The 15,054-nt window shown below is 39.0% G+C and overlaps 1 protein-coding gene across 4 annotated transcripts in view; it reads left to right on the plus strand.

Annotated features, from left to right (window-relative positions):
- SVIL (supervillin) overlaps positions 1–15,054 on the plus strand; it is a 108,546-nt gene that overhangs the window by 78,522 nt on the left and 14,970 nt on the right. For all 4 annotated transcript variants that reach the window (XM_065666674.1, XM_065666675.1, XM_065666676.1 and 1 more), the window contains 9 exons: positions 5,046–5,196; positions 7,887–7,976; positions 8,060–8,146; positions 11,043–11,220; positions 11,501–11,673; positions 12,904–13,059; positions 13,825–13,961; positions 14,477–14,624; positions 14,751–14,896. In XM_065666674.1, coding sequence (XP_065522746.1) covers positions 5,046–5,196; positions 7,887–7,976; positions 8,060–8,146; positions 11,043–11,220; positions 11,501–11,673; positions 12,904–13,059; positions 13,825–13,961; positions 14,477–14,624; positions 14,751–14,896 — 1,266 coding nt within the window. The remainder of the gene's footprint in view (positions 1–5,045; positions 5,197–7,886; positions 7,977–8,059; positions 8,147–11,042; positions 11,221–11,500; positions 11,674–12,903; positions 13,060–13,824; positions 13,962–14,476; positions 14,625–14,750; positions 14,897–15,054) is intronic.

The raw sequence follows: 15,054 nt of genomic DNA on the forward strand, positions 1-15,054 counted from the left end.
TGATAAAAGTTTCAACTACTGATACTTACTGTTTCCACATTCGTTTTCATAGCTGGCTTTGAGCATGATCATTTGCTTTGTTGTTTGTTTTTTTTGTTTGTTTGTTTTATTTTTCTTTTTTTTTTTTTTTTTAATTAAAAATTAAATTTGGGGCTAGCAGCTGAAAAGTGTTACCTCTTCTCTGTAAGCTCTGGATTTAAGATAGCTGTATTACTATTTACTTCAGATAACCTATTAATTCTGTTGTGACAGGATTCACCAGCTCTATGTACCTAGAAGGTAAATACACAGTTAACTTAATAGCATAATATCCCTCCAGTAGTGAGAGGAGGTCCTCCAATGGGCTGTTCATCCCATCCATTTTAAAAGTGGAACACCCGATGGTGAGCTACATCCTGCTGTCTTAGAAAGCTGCTTCCTTCTTAGCACAGTGTCAAGGTGCATAAAGATTTGTTTGGGATTCTTCTGGCACAATTAATCATTTTTTTTGTTTGCAATAAACACAAGTTGGGTATATCCTACTTTGCTCAAACTAATTTTGAACAGAAAGCCATGCATTTGCATTTGCATTTTCTCCATATAACAAGGCCCATATAAAATTGCAGAAGAAAATAATGCAGAAACTATTCCATAGTTGTATAACTGTTGGATTCTTTCTGTGCTTTTTTTTTTCTTTTGTCTTAGGAGCCTAAACTAGAGAAGTTACTTGTATTAAAAAGCAAATAGGTACTTTTAGGATTATTATTTTATATAATTTATAACACTGGTTTTAAATGGATTCCCTTTTTGCAAAATACATTTTTGATACTCATTCTTGGTTTGACTTCCCCATGTGGGACAGTTGATCTTTGACATAGAAAACCATAAATTCTCTTACTTCTTGCATTAGAAAACCAAAGCAAACCCCAAACAACAAACCAGCATGCTTACAGACCACTCTTAGCTCTGTTCTTGCAAGCTAATGGGATACTGCTTGGACTGAAAAAATGTATGGTACAAAATGGAGCATTGCTGGGATGTGAGTGTTTCTGTAGGATGAGCTGTTGCTACAAAAGCAGCGGAATGCCTGTGCATACCCTCAAGAAATGTGTCGCAGTGCTGGAAAAGACCAGTGTCATCATCCAACTTAACCATCTGGTGGGGAGAAAAGTAATCCCTGGTTCTAATTGTTCTTGCATCAGGTCTACAGCTCCTTCTCAGACTCAAGTATTTTAGAAAAACACGCAGTCTTTGTGCTAGGCTGTCAACATACAGAAAATAATTCACTGCAATATTAAGTATTTTTTCATTTGTTACTATTCTTGCTGGGTAAAGCTTAACTCTTGACCCTCCCTTCAGTAAAAATGCATACTCATCTGATTTAATCTGAGGTCGATTTTTTCAAATCTTGAAAAAATATTGTAGCTCTTTCCTGAAACCTTTCAAAATTGTCAGCATTGTGAATAGAAGTGTAGAGGCTGGAGATGGGCGAGCTGTTGCGGCACAGATTATCTGCTCAGAACAACTTTGGTTCCATGGGAATTTTTCTCATCTATTTCAGTCTTTTTGCATTTTTTCCCCCTTTTAAATAACATTTCTCTGAAAAGCCTAATTGATTAAACTTTTCTGATAACCTTCCCCCTCACAACCCTGTTCCCAGTCTATGTGATCATTTTTTCATCACTCTTCTGTGCGTTGGTCTCATCCTGAGGGTGTTCTCAGCAGAACCATATCCTTTTTCCATGTGCAAGTAAACATTTTGGTCAAAGTTGGGGTGAATCAGTTCACTGCATGGCTTTTCTCTGTTTAAAAATAATTTTTCAGTCAGCTAACTAGTTTGCAGCCTGTAAGCTGCACTGATATTTTTATATTGCTCAAAAAACCCTCAGAATATCATCTGTGATTAAGTCAAATATATTAAAGAAATCAGAGATAACTGTGTTAACATATTTAATCATACTTGAGCTCATCAAACTTACCATTTTGATTAAACCTGTTTTCCATAATGCCATGTGGAATAGCATTAATTATGTGCCTGTGCTTTGATTCTTGATTGATTGTCTTCCAGGCGCTCATGGAAGTGTAACTGCTGTAACAACACATTGCTTGTGTGACCTGTACCTGTATGCTTCAGTTTTGCTTCTGAATATTGTCTCTATCTGAGTTTTTAATCAATCCTATATATTTTTCCATTTTTAAGAGCTTTTTTTTTAAATTCACTGCTTGTTTTTGAGGCATCTCCCATTCCAGTTATTTCATGCTCTTGGATACCAGTTCTTCTCATCCTTTTCCTTCACTTCATTTTACCAACTTATTATTTGTCTGAAATGAGATATAAATGAACATATGGATGTATTTTTCATGATAAACTAGAATGTTTCATTGAATGTAACCAGCTTTTATGTTGAATGGAAAAAATTGCACTGGACCTGTTGTCTTCCAAAGCTTTTTTCTTTTTTTTTTTTTTATTTTTATACTTGACACATTAATTCTCGTTTAGACTTTTTTATTGGGCTCTTTAGGTCCTGTTATCAAAATGTCGGAGTTACAAATTAGAGGTTTAATCTTCTCTCATATCTTTTTTCACTTGGAAGTAAAATTTGCACTTAAAATCTTGTCGAGCTTTACCTTTCCTGCCATATCTTCTTCCAGTTAGAGTGTGTTTTGAACAACTTATGTCTTTTGACAGTTGTGTTGGCTCATACTAGTTCTCCAACTATAGAAAATTACTCTTTCCTTTAATCGTCATATATACCTTTGGTTTTTCACCAGGACTGTTATGGCAAATTAAATGGGTTAGGGATTGCTTGGTGTCTATTCAGTTTATCTTTTTTTTTTTTTTTTTTTAGTTCATGTGTTCATTAACAGACAAAGCTGGGAGTCATCATGCGTTAGGAAGAGATCTAATGTGGAATTGCTCTGAGTTTTGTAACTTACACATCCAGTCTGATTTAATTTTTTTGGGAACTCCAAAGATGTTTTGCCCAATGGAACAGCTTGAAATCTTCCATTAAAAAAAAAGAGTTTGTTTCTGCTGTTAGACAGCTGCTTTCCTTTGTCCTTTGGCACAGCTCCAGAATAATTTATGATGTTTCTCCCAATTTACATGTGTAGTGATTAACACACACACTGTTTACAGGTCTGTGTCTTCAGAATTTCCGGTAGCTCTGCAGACTCTGAAGCTTCAGGTATTTGCTGGAGACACAATTCAAAATCAAGCACCCTGCCACTTAAAAAAAGAAAAAAAGGGAGAATCCATATGATTCTACCTGTTCCTGCCTCTCCATCACTTCCCCTCATACTGTAATGGAAGTCAGCACCCTCACTAAGTTAAATGTATTTGTTTTGTGTATGAAATTTCACTTGTGGTTTCATTAGGTATTTATTAATTTCCTGCCCACATCTCCTTTAGTATGTTGCTGTGAGTTTTTCTACCAGCTGTTCATCCCAGAGGCGGCTGTGCTGACACTGGAATGGGTAGAGACTGGGTGAAGTGAACACAGATTATTTCTAGTGTTTTTCTTCAAAGCATCCAGAGGCTTTTACAGATGAGGAAGCGATATTGAATAGATTTGCATCTTGTTATTTCTATGGAACATTTTGGAGTTCCAGGGAAAAACAGAGGTTTTTATCTTGATTACCATAACTTGTAGTCACAGCGTCTGGCTATCCAGCTATCTTTCCTAATAAACTGAGGGCAAGCGTTACTATAGAAGGCTGCAGAGATACATGGGACTAGAGAAAGGAGCGGAGGGCTCTCATGTCCTAGTCCTTGTACAAGTCACTTCTTCAATTATCTTTACACTTACTGTGTTACTTTTGTCCACTTACTGGTGGATACTGCTCTTGGTAAATGACAAAAGCTAGAAATCTCTATTTCAGTGTGTCCCCTGCAGTTAGAATTGTTTTTATAAAAAGTGACTGCTTTATTTAGAGTGATTATTATTTTAAGAAAATTTTAAATAAGAATATCTGGACTTACAGCTCTTCCTTGTATCTTGAAAGGAGAAGAGTGTTTACTTTGTGTTCACAAGCTTTAGCATACTTTTTCATTTCCCCTCTGTGGTTGCATGAGCTAGAGCTGTGCTAAAGCTTTAGATTTTCATGTGGTATTTCAATTCTAGCAGCTGGGTTGTGAAGCAAAATGACAAATAGCACACAACTTGGAAGTAATTCTAGAGTTGACAGTCACGTGCCCTAAAAATACTTTTATGCTTGATTTCTATGCAGTATAATCCCTGAAATGTTGCTACTTTTTTAAGATAAGTACACTGAAGCAGTATTTCTTCGGCCTGACCTGGCTTAAGCAAAACATGCAAATTCAGTTTCTTTCCTATATAATGTATTGTCATCAATCTTTTGTGTTAGATAGGAAGGCACTAAGATAGTCAATGCTCCTAGTTGCTTCTGATCACTCAAGCTGTTGGCTGTTACCCTCCAAAGCAAGCAAGAAAAGCTTAGAATGTCCTTTAGGAAAAAAAAAAAAAAAAGGAGGAGGCAGGGATATTGATCACAGTCATTGGAAAAGCACTCAGCAGAACAAGCTGACATACGAACAAAAATGAGCAGCCCTGGAAAGATAAGGTTGCTAATCCTGTGTAGAGAATTGAGTTATCATAAGAGACTGATTCAGAAATCACCAACTGAAGTTACACTTCTTCATTGTTATTCCCTGTGCCACCTACAGATTTGCGTACTTTAAAACATCTGCTGAAAGTCATTTAGTGATGTCACTAGTGTAGCAAGTCATGCTTCAGAAGACCAAAGTCTAGAAAATTATGTACAGAGTAAATGGTTTACTTTGCTTAGAGGGATGCCATTTGCCTTGTAAATTCAAGAAATGTCAAAGAGCAGAGATCAGAATCGTAGCTTCACAGTGTTAATGGGGCAGCAAGACAGTGAAGCTTCTCAGGATCAGGGTCACTAAGCTGAGTCTGTGACTTTACTAGTTTTTTTTCTCCTGTTCTTTTCCCTCTGCAGCCTGCAGTTGAAATGCTCAGACAGTCTTTTGCTGGATCCTGGTCAGTTTACCTATTTTTTAACGTCTCTTTCTGCCCCCCAAAAAGCAGAGAATGGCAGATAACCAGGAGAGCCAAATGACCATTGAAGAAAGGAAACACCTGATTACAGCTCGAGAAGAAGCCTGGAAGTCTAAGGGTAAAGGAGCAGCCAATGACTCCACACAGTTCACTGTAGCTGGCCGAATGGTAAAAAAAGGTCAGTGATGAAATGATCCCAATATAAATAAGCCACTGCTTATCTGTCTAGTCAAAGTTAAGCTCAAGCTATGCAGAAACAGTATCCATGTTTAGCGAGAGGAGGAGGACTATTTATCTTCAACCGAATATCATGTCATAAGGCTGTTCGCTCTAGCTTCTTTTGGCTGTTGGTATGAATCCATTTTGGTCTATCCTATTGCACTACCATCCAGTTATTACTGCGCTCCACCTGACCGGTGGTAGTCAATTACTTGAAGAGTCATGTGTTTCTTTTTTCCTTCTGATACAACTCAAAGTGTACAATTGGATTATTCTTTCTTATTCATTCTGTAATAAATAAGAAATTTATTCTTTAATTAATTTAAAACCCAGGTGCACTGTCTAGAGAAAAGTTATGAAATCTAGTTGTTGCTGTTGCTGGCACTTTCCCAGCTCCTAGGATCACTGGGAATATTTAGCAAACACGTGTTATTTTTATGGATGCTGTTTTGGACAACAACTTGAAGTGTTGTGCTTGGCTGAAGAAGCCACTGAACAGGTTTCTGCATAGAACCAGGGAGTAGAAATAACAAGGGAGCAATGTTGACATTTTTGGGATCTCTTGGACTCAGTCACTGTTTCCAGATGCAATCATTCTTCTGAAGTGGACAGGAGTCTCTGAACTGTGGTAGAAATTTAGCTGTTCGTGCAATGTGCCTGGGAAGATGATAGTTTTGGGAAGAAGACATCTAAACTGATCTCCTGTGGTTAATGGAGACTAAATTTTGCTACAAGAACTTGGTTATTAAACACAACAACAGTGAGCCTTAAGTTAAATGACAACCACAAAAATAAAAAAATCATTGTTTGGTGAGGGCAGTATTACAATAGGGAGTAACTCCATTTGCAGTCCAAGCCACATTTTGTTGGCAGATAAAGAGAGACATGGTATTACAAATTACATCTATTGATAACATCATTTAGCTGCTTCTTACACTGTTTTGCTGCTGGAAATGCCACTGGTCGGTGTTCAAAGACTAACCTATTTTGGAGGGTTGACAAGAGAAAGTGTTCAGTGGCCCAGAGACTGGTTTTTGAGATTGCCCTCCCCATTGCCCTAAATATATTGGCCTTTTGAAAGGAATAGAAGTGAAAGTTTTGTTTTTCTTAATGGGAAAAGTACCTTGAAAGGATCACTTTAGGTGCCACGATCATTCATGTGGAGAAGAAAGGCAATCCAGTGACAGTGGCATCAATAAAAGTAGCCCAAGTGGGATTTTATTCAGATGTGTGCTATTTTTGTTCCCTAAAAGAATAAATTATCATGATGAGTTTTTTAATTTAAGAGATGATGAGAAAGCAACGCAAAATTAAATCTTTGTTATGTACATGTGCACAGATGCTGTATTTTAATTGCTTCTTACGGCTGAAAATTTTTCAGTCCTAATTGAAAGGTGGTCCTTTAGTAACATCTGAAGCAATTCTCAATATGGTCTTGTGGATAAAGTCCTGGAAGAGCTGCTTAAGAGCTGTGTCCTCTCAAATACGCCTTGATGAAGGCTTAAGCGGTTGACTTAAAACCTGCTGGAATTTTGAGACTCTTTAGTAATGGGGAAAAAAATTTTGTTTGTGGAAAAGGGACTTGGTTATATTCTAAATCTCTTAGCATTTGCCAATTATGACTTGCTAGGACTTGCAGTGAAGACAGTGGAAATGTGGCTAGTATATACTCTCCCAGCACAATAATGGTTCAATCTGATCAGAATAACCGAAAGCTTAAACTTATGTAGCTCAGTAATCAGTAAGCTATGCTAAGTGGAAAATAGATTATTAGAGGAAAGTTTAAATATCAATTTTCCCATTTTCTGAATGTCTAGGCAACAAGAGGTAATAGATGCAATTCTTTGCTTTGATGTACTTTTCTACCTAATAATAACCATGAAACCTATAGAGTGCCATTTCTCTTACTGGAGCAACATAGATTCACATTAAAAGAAGCAAACAAGAGTAATCTTATTTTATCCACCGGGTCCAGAATGATTTTTTTATGATTTTTACTGAAAAGAATGGAGGAGAGTACAACAGAAAGAGGGAGCAGTGCTTGCTGTGATGGGGATGATGATTTCCACTTCCATTTCCACGTGTTCTTAAAACGTAACAGGGCCCAAGAACTACCGTTTCATCCAGGGACAGAGTTCACAGGCCAGACACATCCAGCTATATATATTAGTAGTGGTGGGTTTAAATTAAAAAGGTGGCAGGGGAGTGAAGGTGCCAAGCAAATTCTTGGTGGTTTCCCTGCTATAACCATATCTTTTTGTTCAAAATGGTTGCATGTTTTAAAATGTGGCTTGTGGTAGAACTGGAGTCCAAAATGTAGACCAAGTGAACTGCTGCTCCCCTGAAAACAAGCAAAATGGCTGAAATCAAGAGAAAGTATGTATCTTACTTCAGTGTGCTCACAGACACTTGGAAACAAAGTTTTGTTCTTGTGACTGGGACAATTTGTGAGGCTGCTGTTGATTTAAGGAGCAAGCAGGGCAGTCACACTGCCATCCCTAATACAGCAGGGATATAGTGGAGGCTGTAGAAGAACGAGGGACTGTACAAAGTAGCCAGCACTTTCCCTGAATTGTCCCCCCTGTGATCGTTGTTGGAAACGTGGGCTGACCTAGGACCGTACTTCCTATGTTCTGTGTTCTTATGCAGGCCTGGCTTCTCCGAGTGCGCTAACACCAGTAGCATCCCCTTTCAGTAACCGGCAGAAGTCTACCACTCCAGTTACAAAGCCCTTGGAAGGTAAGGAATAAAAATGTCTGGAATATCTTCAGGCTTACTTTACTTCCCTTCAATTAACAACTTTTACTCTCTGGTTTGCTTAGAAATTGAAGCCAGGCCTGATATGCAATTGGAATCCGATCTGAAGCTTGACAAGTTGGAGTCGTTCTTGGGAAGGCTGAATAACAAAGGTTAGTAGAGTTACCAAAGGTGGCTATGTGTCCACTCTCCAACTTCAGTAAATCACTTACAAAGTACCTCTTACTTAAAATACCTGGCAACAGAAACTGAATATTTCTTTGTTCAGACAGCACTTAGTGATCACACAGTTTATATTTATGGTTCAGTCTATGCTAAATTTCAACAAAAAAGCCTTATGCTATTGTATTTTGAATGCACAATAGAATAAATCACAAATGCCAAAAAACTTTCTTCTTTCCCTGCACATTCTGAGAGCAAAATTTCTTAGAACCGCACATTCTGAACCATATTGCCATAAACAGTGAAACAGCTTTAAATGTAGTTTAATCTCACTAAAATCAAGATAAGACACTAAGCTGCTTCCAAGCACAGTTCATTCAACTTCCTGCATTTTTGAAAGCTGACTCTCTGTAGCAGCTCATATAGCTTCCTCATACAGCTTGTTGACTACCTATGAAGTTGTCTAGAGTTCTATGATGTTTCCATATCATATGCATGTCCTCCATTTGTAAGACAAAAATCCATTTGTAATTTACAGAATGTCAAATACCGATTTATTCATGTTTCAGCAGAAGTGGCACTAGCATAGGATGATGATTGTGCCAGACTCGCTAGTCTGAAGTAGTGAATTTTCCACTTATAGTTCTAGTAGATATTTCCAAAGGAAAGAAATATGTGGTTGGAGGCAGTATGGAATATACAAGATCATAAAATGCTTATATCATCCTATCAAAACAACTCATTTTTGATAGTGCCTAACTTTTGATTCGCCATATTTCCCAATCATTCTGTAATACAGATTATTGCATATTTAGAGAGCAGACTTTGGGCTCTTCAGGAACCTGCTTAGTAAGGTTCCATGGGATATAGACCTAGAGGGCAGGGGACCCAAGACTGTTGATTGATATTCAAGGATCACCTGCTCCAAGCTCAGGAGTGCTGCATCCCAACAGGAAGGAAGTGCAGCAGGAGGGCCAGGAGACCTCCTTGGATGGATAAGGAGCTGCTGAGAAAACTTTGAGGGAAAAAAGAGGCTTATAAAAGGTGGAAGCAAGGACAGGCAGCCTGGGAAGAATACAGGGATGTTGTCTGGGAAGCTAGGAACCAGGTCAGGAAAGCTAAGGCCCAGTTAGAATTAAACTTGGCTAGGGGTGTGAAAGATAACAGGAAGGGATTCTATAATATCATTGCAAATAAAAACCAGACTAGGGACACTGTGGGCCCTCTCCAAAAGCTATCAGGAGAGCTGGCTACCCTGGGTTTGGAGAAGGCTGAGGTTCTTAATGACTAATTGACTTAGTCTTCACTGGCAAATGCTCTGACCGCACCACCCAAGTCTTGGAAGGCAGACACAGGGACTGTGAGAATGAAGACTTTGGGCCCACTGTAGGAGAGGATCTGGTTCAAGACCATCTTAGGAACCTCAAAGCGCACAATTCCGTGGGACCTGATGAAATCCATCGGCGGGTCCTGAAGGAGCTGGCGAATGAAGTTGCTAAGCCACTGGCCATCATATGTGAAAAATCACGGCAGTCAGGTGAAGTTCTCGACAACTGGAAAAAGGGAAATATAACCCCCATTTTCAAGAAGGGGGAAATGGATGACCCAGGGAATTACAGAGCAGTCAGTCTCACCTCTGTGCCTGGTAAAATCTTGGAGCAGATTCTCCTGGAAAGCATGCTAAGGTACATGAAAAACAACAAGGTGCTTGGTGACAGCCAGCATGGCTTCACTAAGGGGAAATCCTGCCTGACCTATTTGGTGGCCTTCTATGATGGGGCTACAGAACTGATGGACAGGGGTAGAGCAGTTGATGTCATCTACCTGGATTTGTGCAAAGCGTTTGACACTGTCCCGCATGACATCCTTGTCTCTAAATTGGAGAGACATCAATTTGATGGATGGACCACTCGGTGGATAAAGAACTGGCTGGACGGCCGCATACAAAGGTCAATGTCTCAGTGCCCAGCTGGAGATCAGTAATGAGTGGTGTCCCTCAGGGATCAGTGTTGGGACCAGTTTTGTTCAACATCTTTGTCTGTGACATGGACAGTGGGATTGAGTGCGCCCTCAGCAAGTTTGCTGATGACACCAAGCTGTGTGGTTCAGTTGATACACTGGTCGAAGGAGGTGATCCTGCCCCTCTACTCTGCTCTCGTGAGACCTGGTGTCCTCAACATAAAAAGGACATGGAGCTGTTGGAACAAGTCCAGAGGAGGGCCACGAGGATGATCAGGGGACTGGAGCACCTCCCGTATGAAGACAGGCTGAGAAAGTTGGGGCTGTTCAGCCTGGAGAAGAGAAGGCTGCGTGGAGACCTCATAGCAGCCTTCCAGTATCTGAAGGGAGCCTATAGGGATGCTGGGGAGGGACTCTTCATCAGGGACTGTAGTGATAGGACAAGGGGTAATGGGTTAAAACTTACACAGGGGAAGTTTAGATTGGATATAAGGATGAAGTTCTTTACTGTTAGGGTGGTGAGGCACTGGAATGGGTTGCCCAGGGAGGCTGTGAATGCTCCATCCCTGGTGGTGTTCAAGGCCAGGTTGGACAGAGCCTTGGATGGCATGGTTTAGTGTGAGGGGTCCCTCCCATGGCAGGGGGGTTGGAAGTAGATGATCTTAAGGTCCTTTCCAACCCTAACTATTCTATGATTCTATGATATGAGTAGCAGTTACACTTTATTTTTAACGTTCTTTTCCAACTGACTTTTTTACCGTCTGTCCTTCAAATTCCATCAATTTAAAACAAACAAAACCAACAAAGACACCACCACCACCCAAAAAAGCTTTCACCCCCACAATTATCAAACAAGCCATGTTTACCTTTTCTAGAATTAGAAACTTAGTATGATTATTTATTGTGTGAGGTGTTTTTTTCCTGCAGTTGCTGGGATGCAGGAGACAGTGCTGACAGTTACAGGAAGGTCTGTGAAAGAGGTGATGAAGCTGGATGATGATGAAACGTTTTCCAAATTTTATCGCCATGTGGATTTCCCTTCTTCCTCAGTGCCTTTGGACCTTGATGAGGACTTTGATGCCATCTTTGATCCTTATGCACCAAAGTAAGAACCAGTTTGTTTGTTTGTTCATTTTTCTATTGTTTTGAATGCAGACACAGGGCAGTGGTCAAAATCTTCAGCTAAAAGTCATCTTGTAGATATCTTTAGTACTCAGCATGTCTGGTTTGCTACACATTTCTGAAATCATTCTTTTGCATGTATCAAGGAACTGATCCTAATTTCCTAATAAATGTCACACCCAGAATTAAAGCAAATCTCTTGTCATTAGGTGATTCTTACTCAGAAAATTAACTGATAGTTATAAGCACTGCTTGTTTTTCAGGTTAATATCTTCTGTAGCAGAGCACAAACGGGCAGTTAGGCCTACACGCAGAGTCCAGTCCTCAAGAAACCCTCTGAAAATGCTGGCAGCAAGAGAAGATATTCTTCATGAATATACTGAACAAAGACTGAATGTTGCCTTCATGGAATCGAAGCGAATGAAAGTAGAAAAAAGTAAGCTAACAGGATGATTTGTACAAGATATCGTCTTGCTATTTTAATTTGAAACAAAACAAAAAATACCAACACTAAAACCACAGCTGAAGAAATGGAACATATTCTCTGAGACACAATAAATTGATTGAGGTATAAGGCTGAACATAGACTGCCTAGGAGGCTGGAGAGAAGGGCATGTGTGGCTTTCTCAGGGAAAGCTACCTACAGCCACCTCTTGCGCATAGGTCTTATTATTTGTTTTTGGCACAGTCACCTTGTGCAGAGAGAGTGCCATTGTGCCTGCAGGGCAAGGACAGGAGATTAAGGCAGGCAGCTCTAACATTATTTTATGCTGAGGAGGAGAGCTGGGAAGAACAGATAAACTTTTGTTCAGGTACACTGGCCTCAATTTTGGGTCCTGGTTTTCTCTCAGAAACTGGAGTTAGCCTTCTTGACCCCAGAAGATTAATTTCCATAAAGGATCAGTGCTCTGTGGCAGGGCTTCGTGTTTTAATTGTGACATTGCTTTGTCCTAACAACAGACAGCAAAAGACATTATTGTAAAACATATTCGAAGGCTTGTCAAGGCACTTTTACTGTTTCAGGTGCAAGTTTTACTTATTGCACTTGAATAAAGAGACATCATCTTTAAACATTGTCTGCATTGATCAAAACACTAATTATATGTGTAATACTTTTGTTGCCATTTGATGAGAAGCATTTCCCAGAGTTACAGATTCATAAAGTGTTTGATTGAGAAATAAGCAAAAGGAGCCAAGAATTTAGGCTTTAAGTTTACAGTAAAACATGACAAAGACTTTGAAATGTAAATGGCTATTGCATCACACTGGCAGAGAGAAATTTGAAGGGAATTTTAGTTAATTAGCCTTGGCTACTGTGTTGTCTTTTATCATGAATCAATTGTAAGGCATTAAAGATCTACACACCACTTCACAAAGCACTGGATAAGATGCGTTTCCTGGCAAAGTTGGTATTTCTGCCAAATGACATAATTCCGACACTGACAGTTTACTCTTGGATGATATTTAGAAACTTAGGTACTGCTAAACCCTAAAAAAGCTTTTGGGCTAGCAGTTAATCTGAGTTCAACCTGGTTTTGCTGTTGTTATTGAGAAGAAGAAAAACTGGAAATAATGGGGGGAAGTATATAATTTTTTTTTTAATACAACAACCGATTTTTTTAGTAATTTTGTTCTTTTTTTCCCCCGCCTTCTTTTTATGCACAAGTGTCTACAAACTCAAATTTCTCAGAGGTAGCACTTGCTGGCTTGGCAAGCAAGGAGAACTTCAGCAACATTAGCCTGCGGAGCGTTAATCTTACAGAGCAAAACTCTAACAACAGTGCTGTGCCATACAAGAAGCTAATGCTGTTGCAAATTAAAGGTATGATAGAACTGCTTTTACTCTCAGTACATGGTAGGCTGATTGTAACATATGGGAGCTGCTACCGCAGTTGGATGCTTAACTTCTTGTAGATCACTAGCTCAAGACTGATGTCCAAAACCTAACAGAATAAGTGAGAACTGTGTGACAAATGCAAAACCTTACATATAGGTCTGCATTGTGTTCACTGGTGTGTGTTTTCCAAGAAGAAAACGGAATATTTCAGGAATTCTGGCCACTCCTGTGGAAATCTTTGAACTTTCCCATTCTTCTAGTGCTCAGTATAACTTGGAAGTGGCATGACAGTGTTGCTGCTCCACTTCCCCTTACAGCACTTAGTAATGTATCTGATTCTGTGAAACAATAGCTACTTTTTTAGCACAGTAAAATTCTTACAGCTTTTTACTGACTACAGAAACTGTGCCATAGCTTCACTTAAGCAAATGTAAAGGATTCTGGAACTTGGCTGCTGTCTGCCATTTACTTAATTCACTTCTTTCCAGAAGGACACAAAGTTGTTAAAGCAAGAAAAGGAAATAATAGAAGTATTAGTTGATAGGAGGCAACATTTTTTTGTTTCCTGTGAGTAAACTCTTTTTCCACAGCAGTAGACTTTTTATTCTTCTTTAACAGTCATATATGGACAGTTTCCATATATTTTTTCTAAATGTGCTGGGATTGTTTGTATTTCAGTCAAAACAAATTAGATCTTGGCATTTGGTACCAGTAGCCAAAGGAATATAATTAGCTTTGTTTTCTCTTTAGGAAGAAGACATGTTCAAACAAGATTAGTTGAACCAAGGGCCTCATCACTGAACAGCGGAGACTGTTTCCTGTTGTTAACTCCACATTTATGTTTCTTGTGGGTAGGAGAGTTTGCAAATGTCATAGAAAAAGCAAAGGTTAGTACTGGTTGTTTTTTCTATTACTTATTTTTAAAACTGTTGCGGTATATGTCTCTGATGTAATTGAGCCTTGGTGCCAGCTGTCTCAAAAAGTGGCATATAACTGATAGCCAGTGACAGGTAGATACGCAGGATTCCCGTAAATATATGTTTTAGCCTATGCACTGAATGAAAGCTGACGTAGGAGTGTGTAGGTTATGAAGCTTCAAGAGAAAAGAGGATATCCTCAGGAAACAGATTTGGACTCAAACAAAAATAGTCTGAATTGCAGGATGTCCTTTGTGTTCCCATGTTCATTAAGAGCAAGTCTTGTTTTAAGGCAAATGAAAGAATGAATGTATTTCTGTAACATTTTCTCTAGCATCTGTTTATTTAGTGCAATAAATAATAACAATTTTTCCTACTATTTGCTCTGTTATTTCCTATCTACTTTTGCCTTCTCCCTGAACAAGACATGCACAACTATTCAAAAGACTTAAGCAATCCTATTCAGATAACTGTTAATCTCTTAGGCTTCAGAACTTGCAACTTTAATTCAGACAAAGAGGGAACTTGGCTGTAGAGCTTCTTATATACAGACTATAGAAGAAGGAATAAATACCCATACCCATGCAGCCAAAGACTTCTGGAAACTCCTTGGTGGACAGACAAATTATCAGTGTAAGCATTCTTACAGTTACAGTATCTGATGTTTTATCACAGTAAAATAGTTGAGTCTGTTCTCTTTACTGAAGGCAGTTGGATGTTAATGTTTTTTTTATTATTTCTGACAATCTTTCCCTTAAGCTGCTGGAAGTCCTGAAGAAGATGAAATGTATGAAGCTGCAATAATAGAAACAAATTGCATTTATCGCCTCGTTGAAGATAAGCTTATTCCTGAGGATGACTACTGGGGAAAGGTGCCAAAATGTACCCTGCTACAACCAAAAGAGGTATTGTCCCACTTACAGCTCCTGTGGTAAGTGCAGGAACATACAGGCTTATAGCGACTTTCATTAACTGCAAATGCTCATGGAGAGGCTCACTAAAAATTGAGTTCTCTGTGTTTCTGAAAAGCTTCTGAACACTTTGCTGTGTAGAGTGTGCTGCA

Source organism: Lathamus discolor, chromosome 2 (genome assembly GCF_037157495.1).
Source record: "Lathamus discolor isolate bLatDis1 chromosome 2, bLatDis1.hap1, whole genome shotgun sequence".
In the NCBI taxonomy this organism is placed as follows: Eukaryota; Metazoa; Chordata; class Aves; order Psittaciformes; family Psittacidae; genus Lathamus; species Lathamus discolor.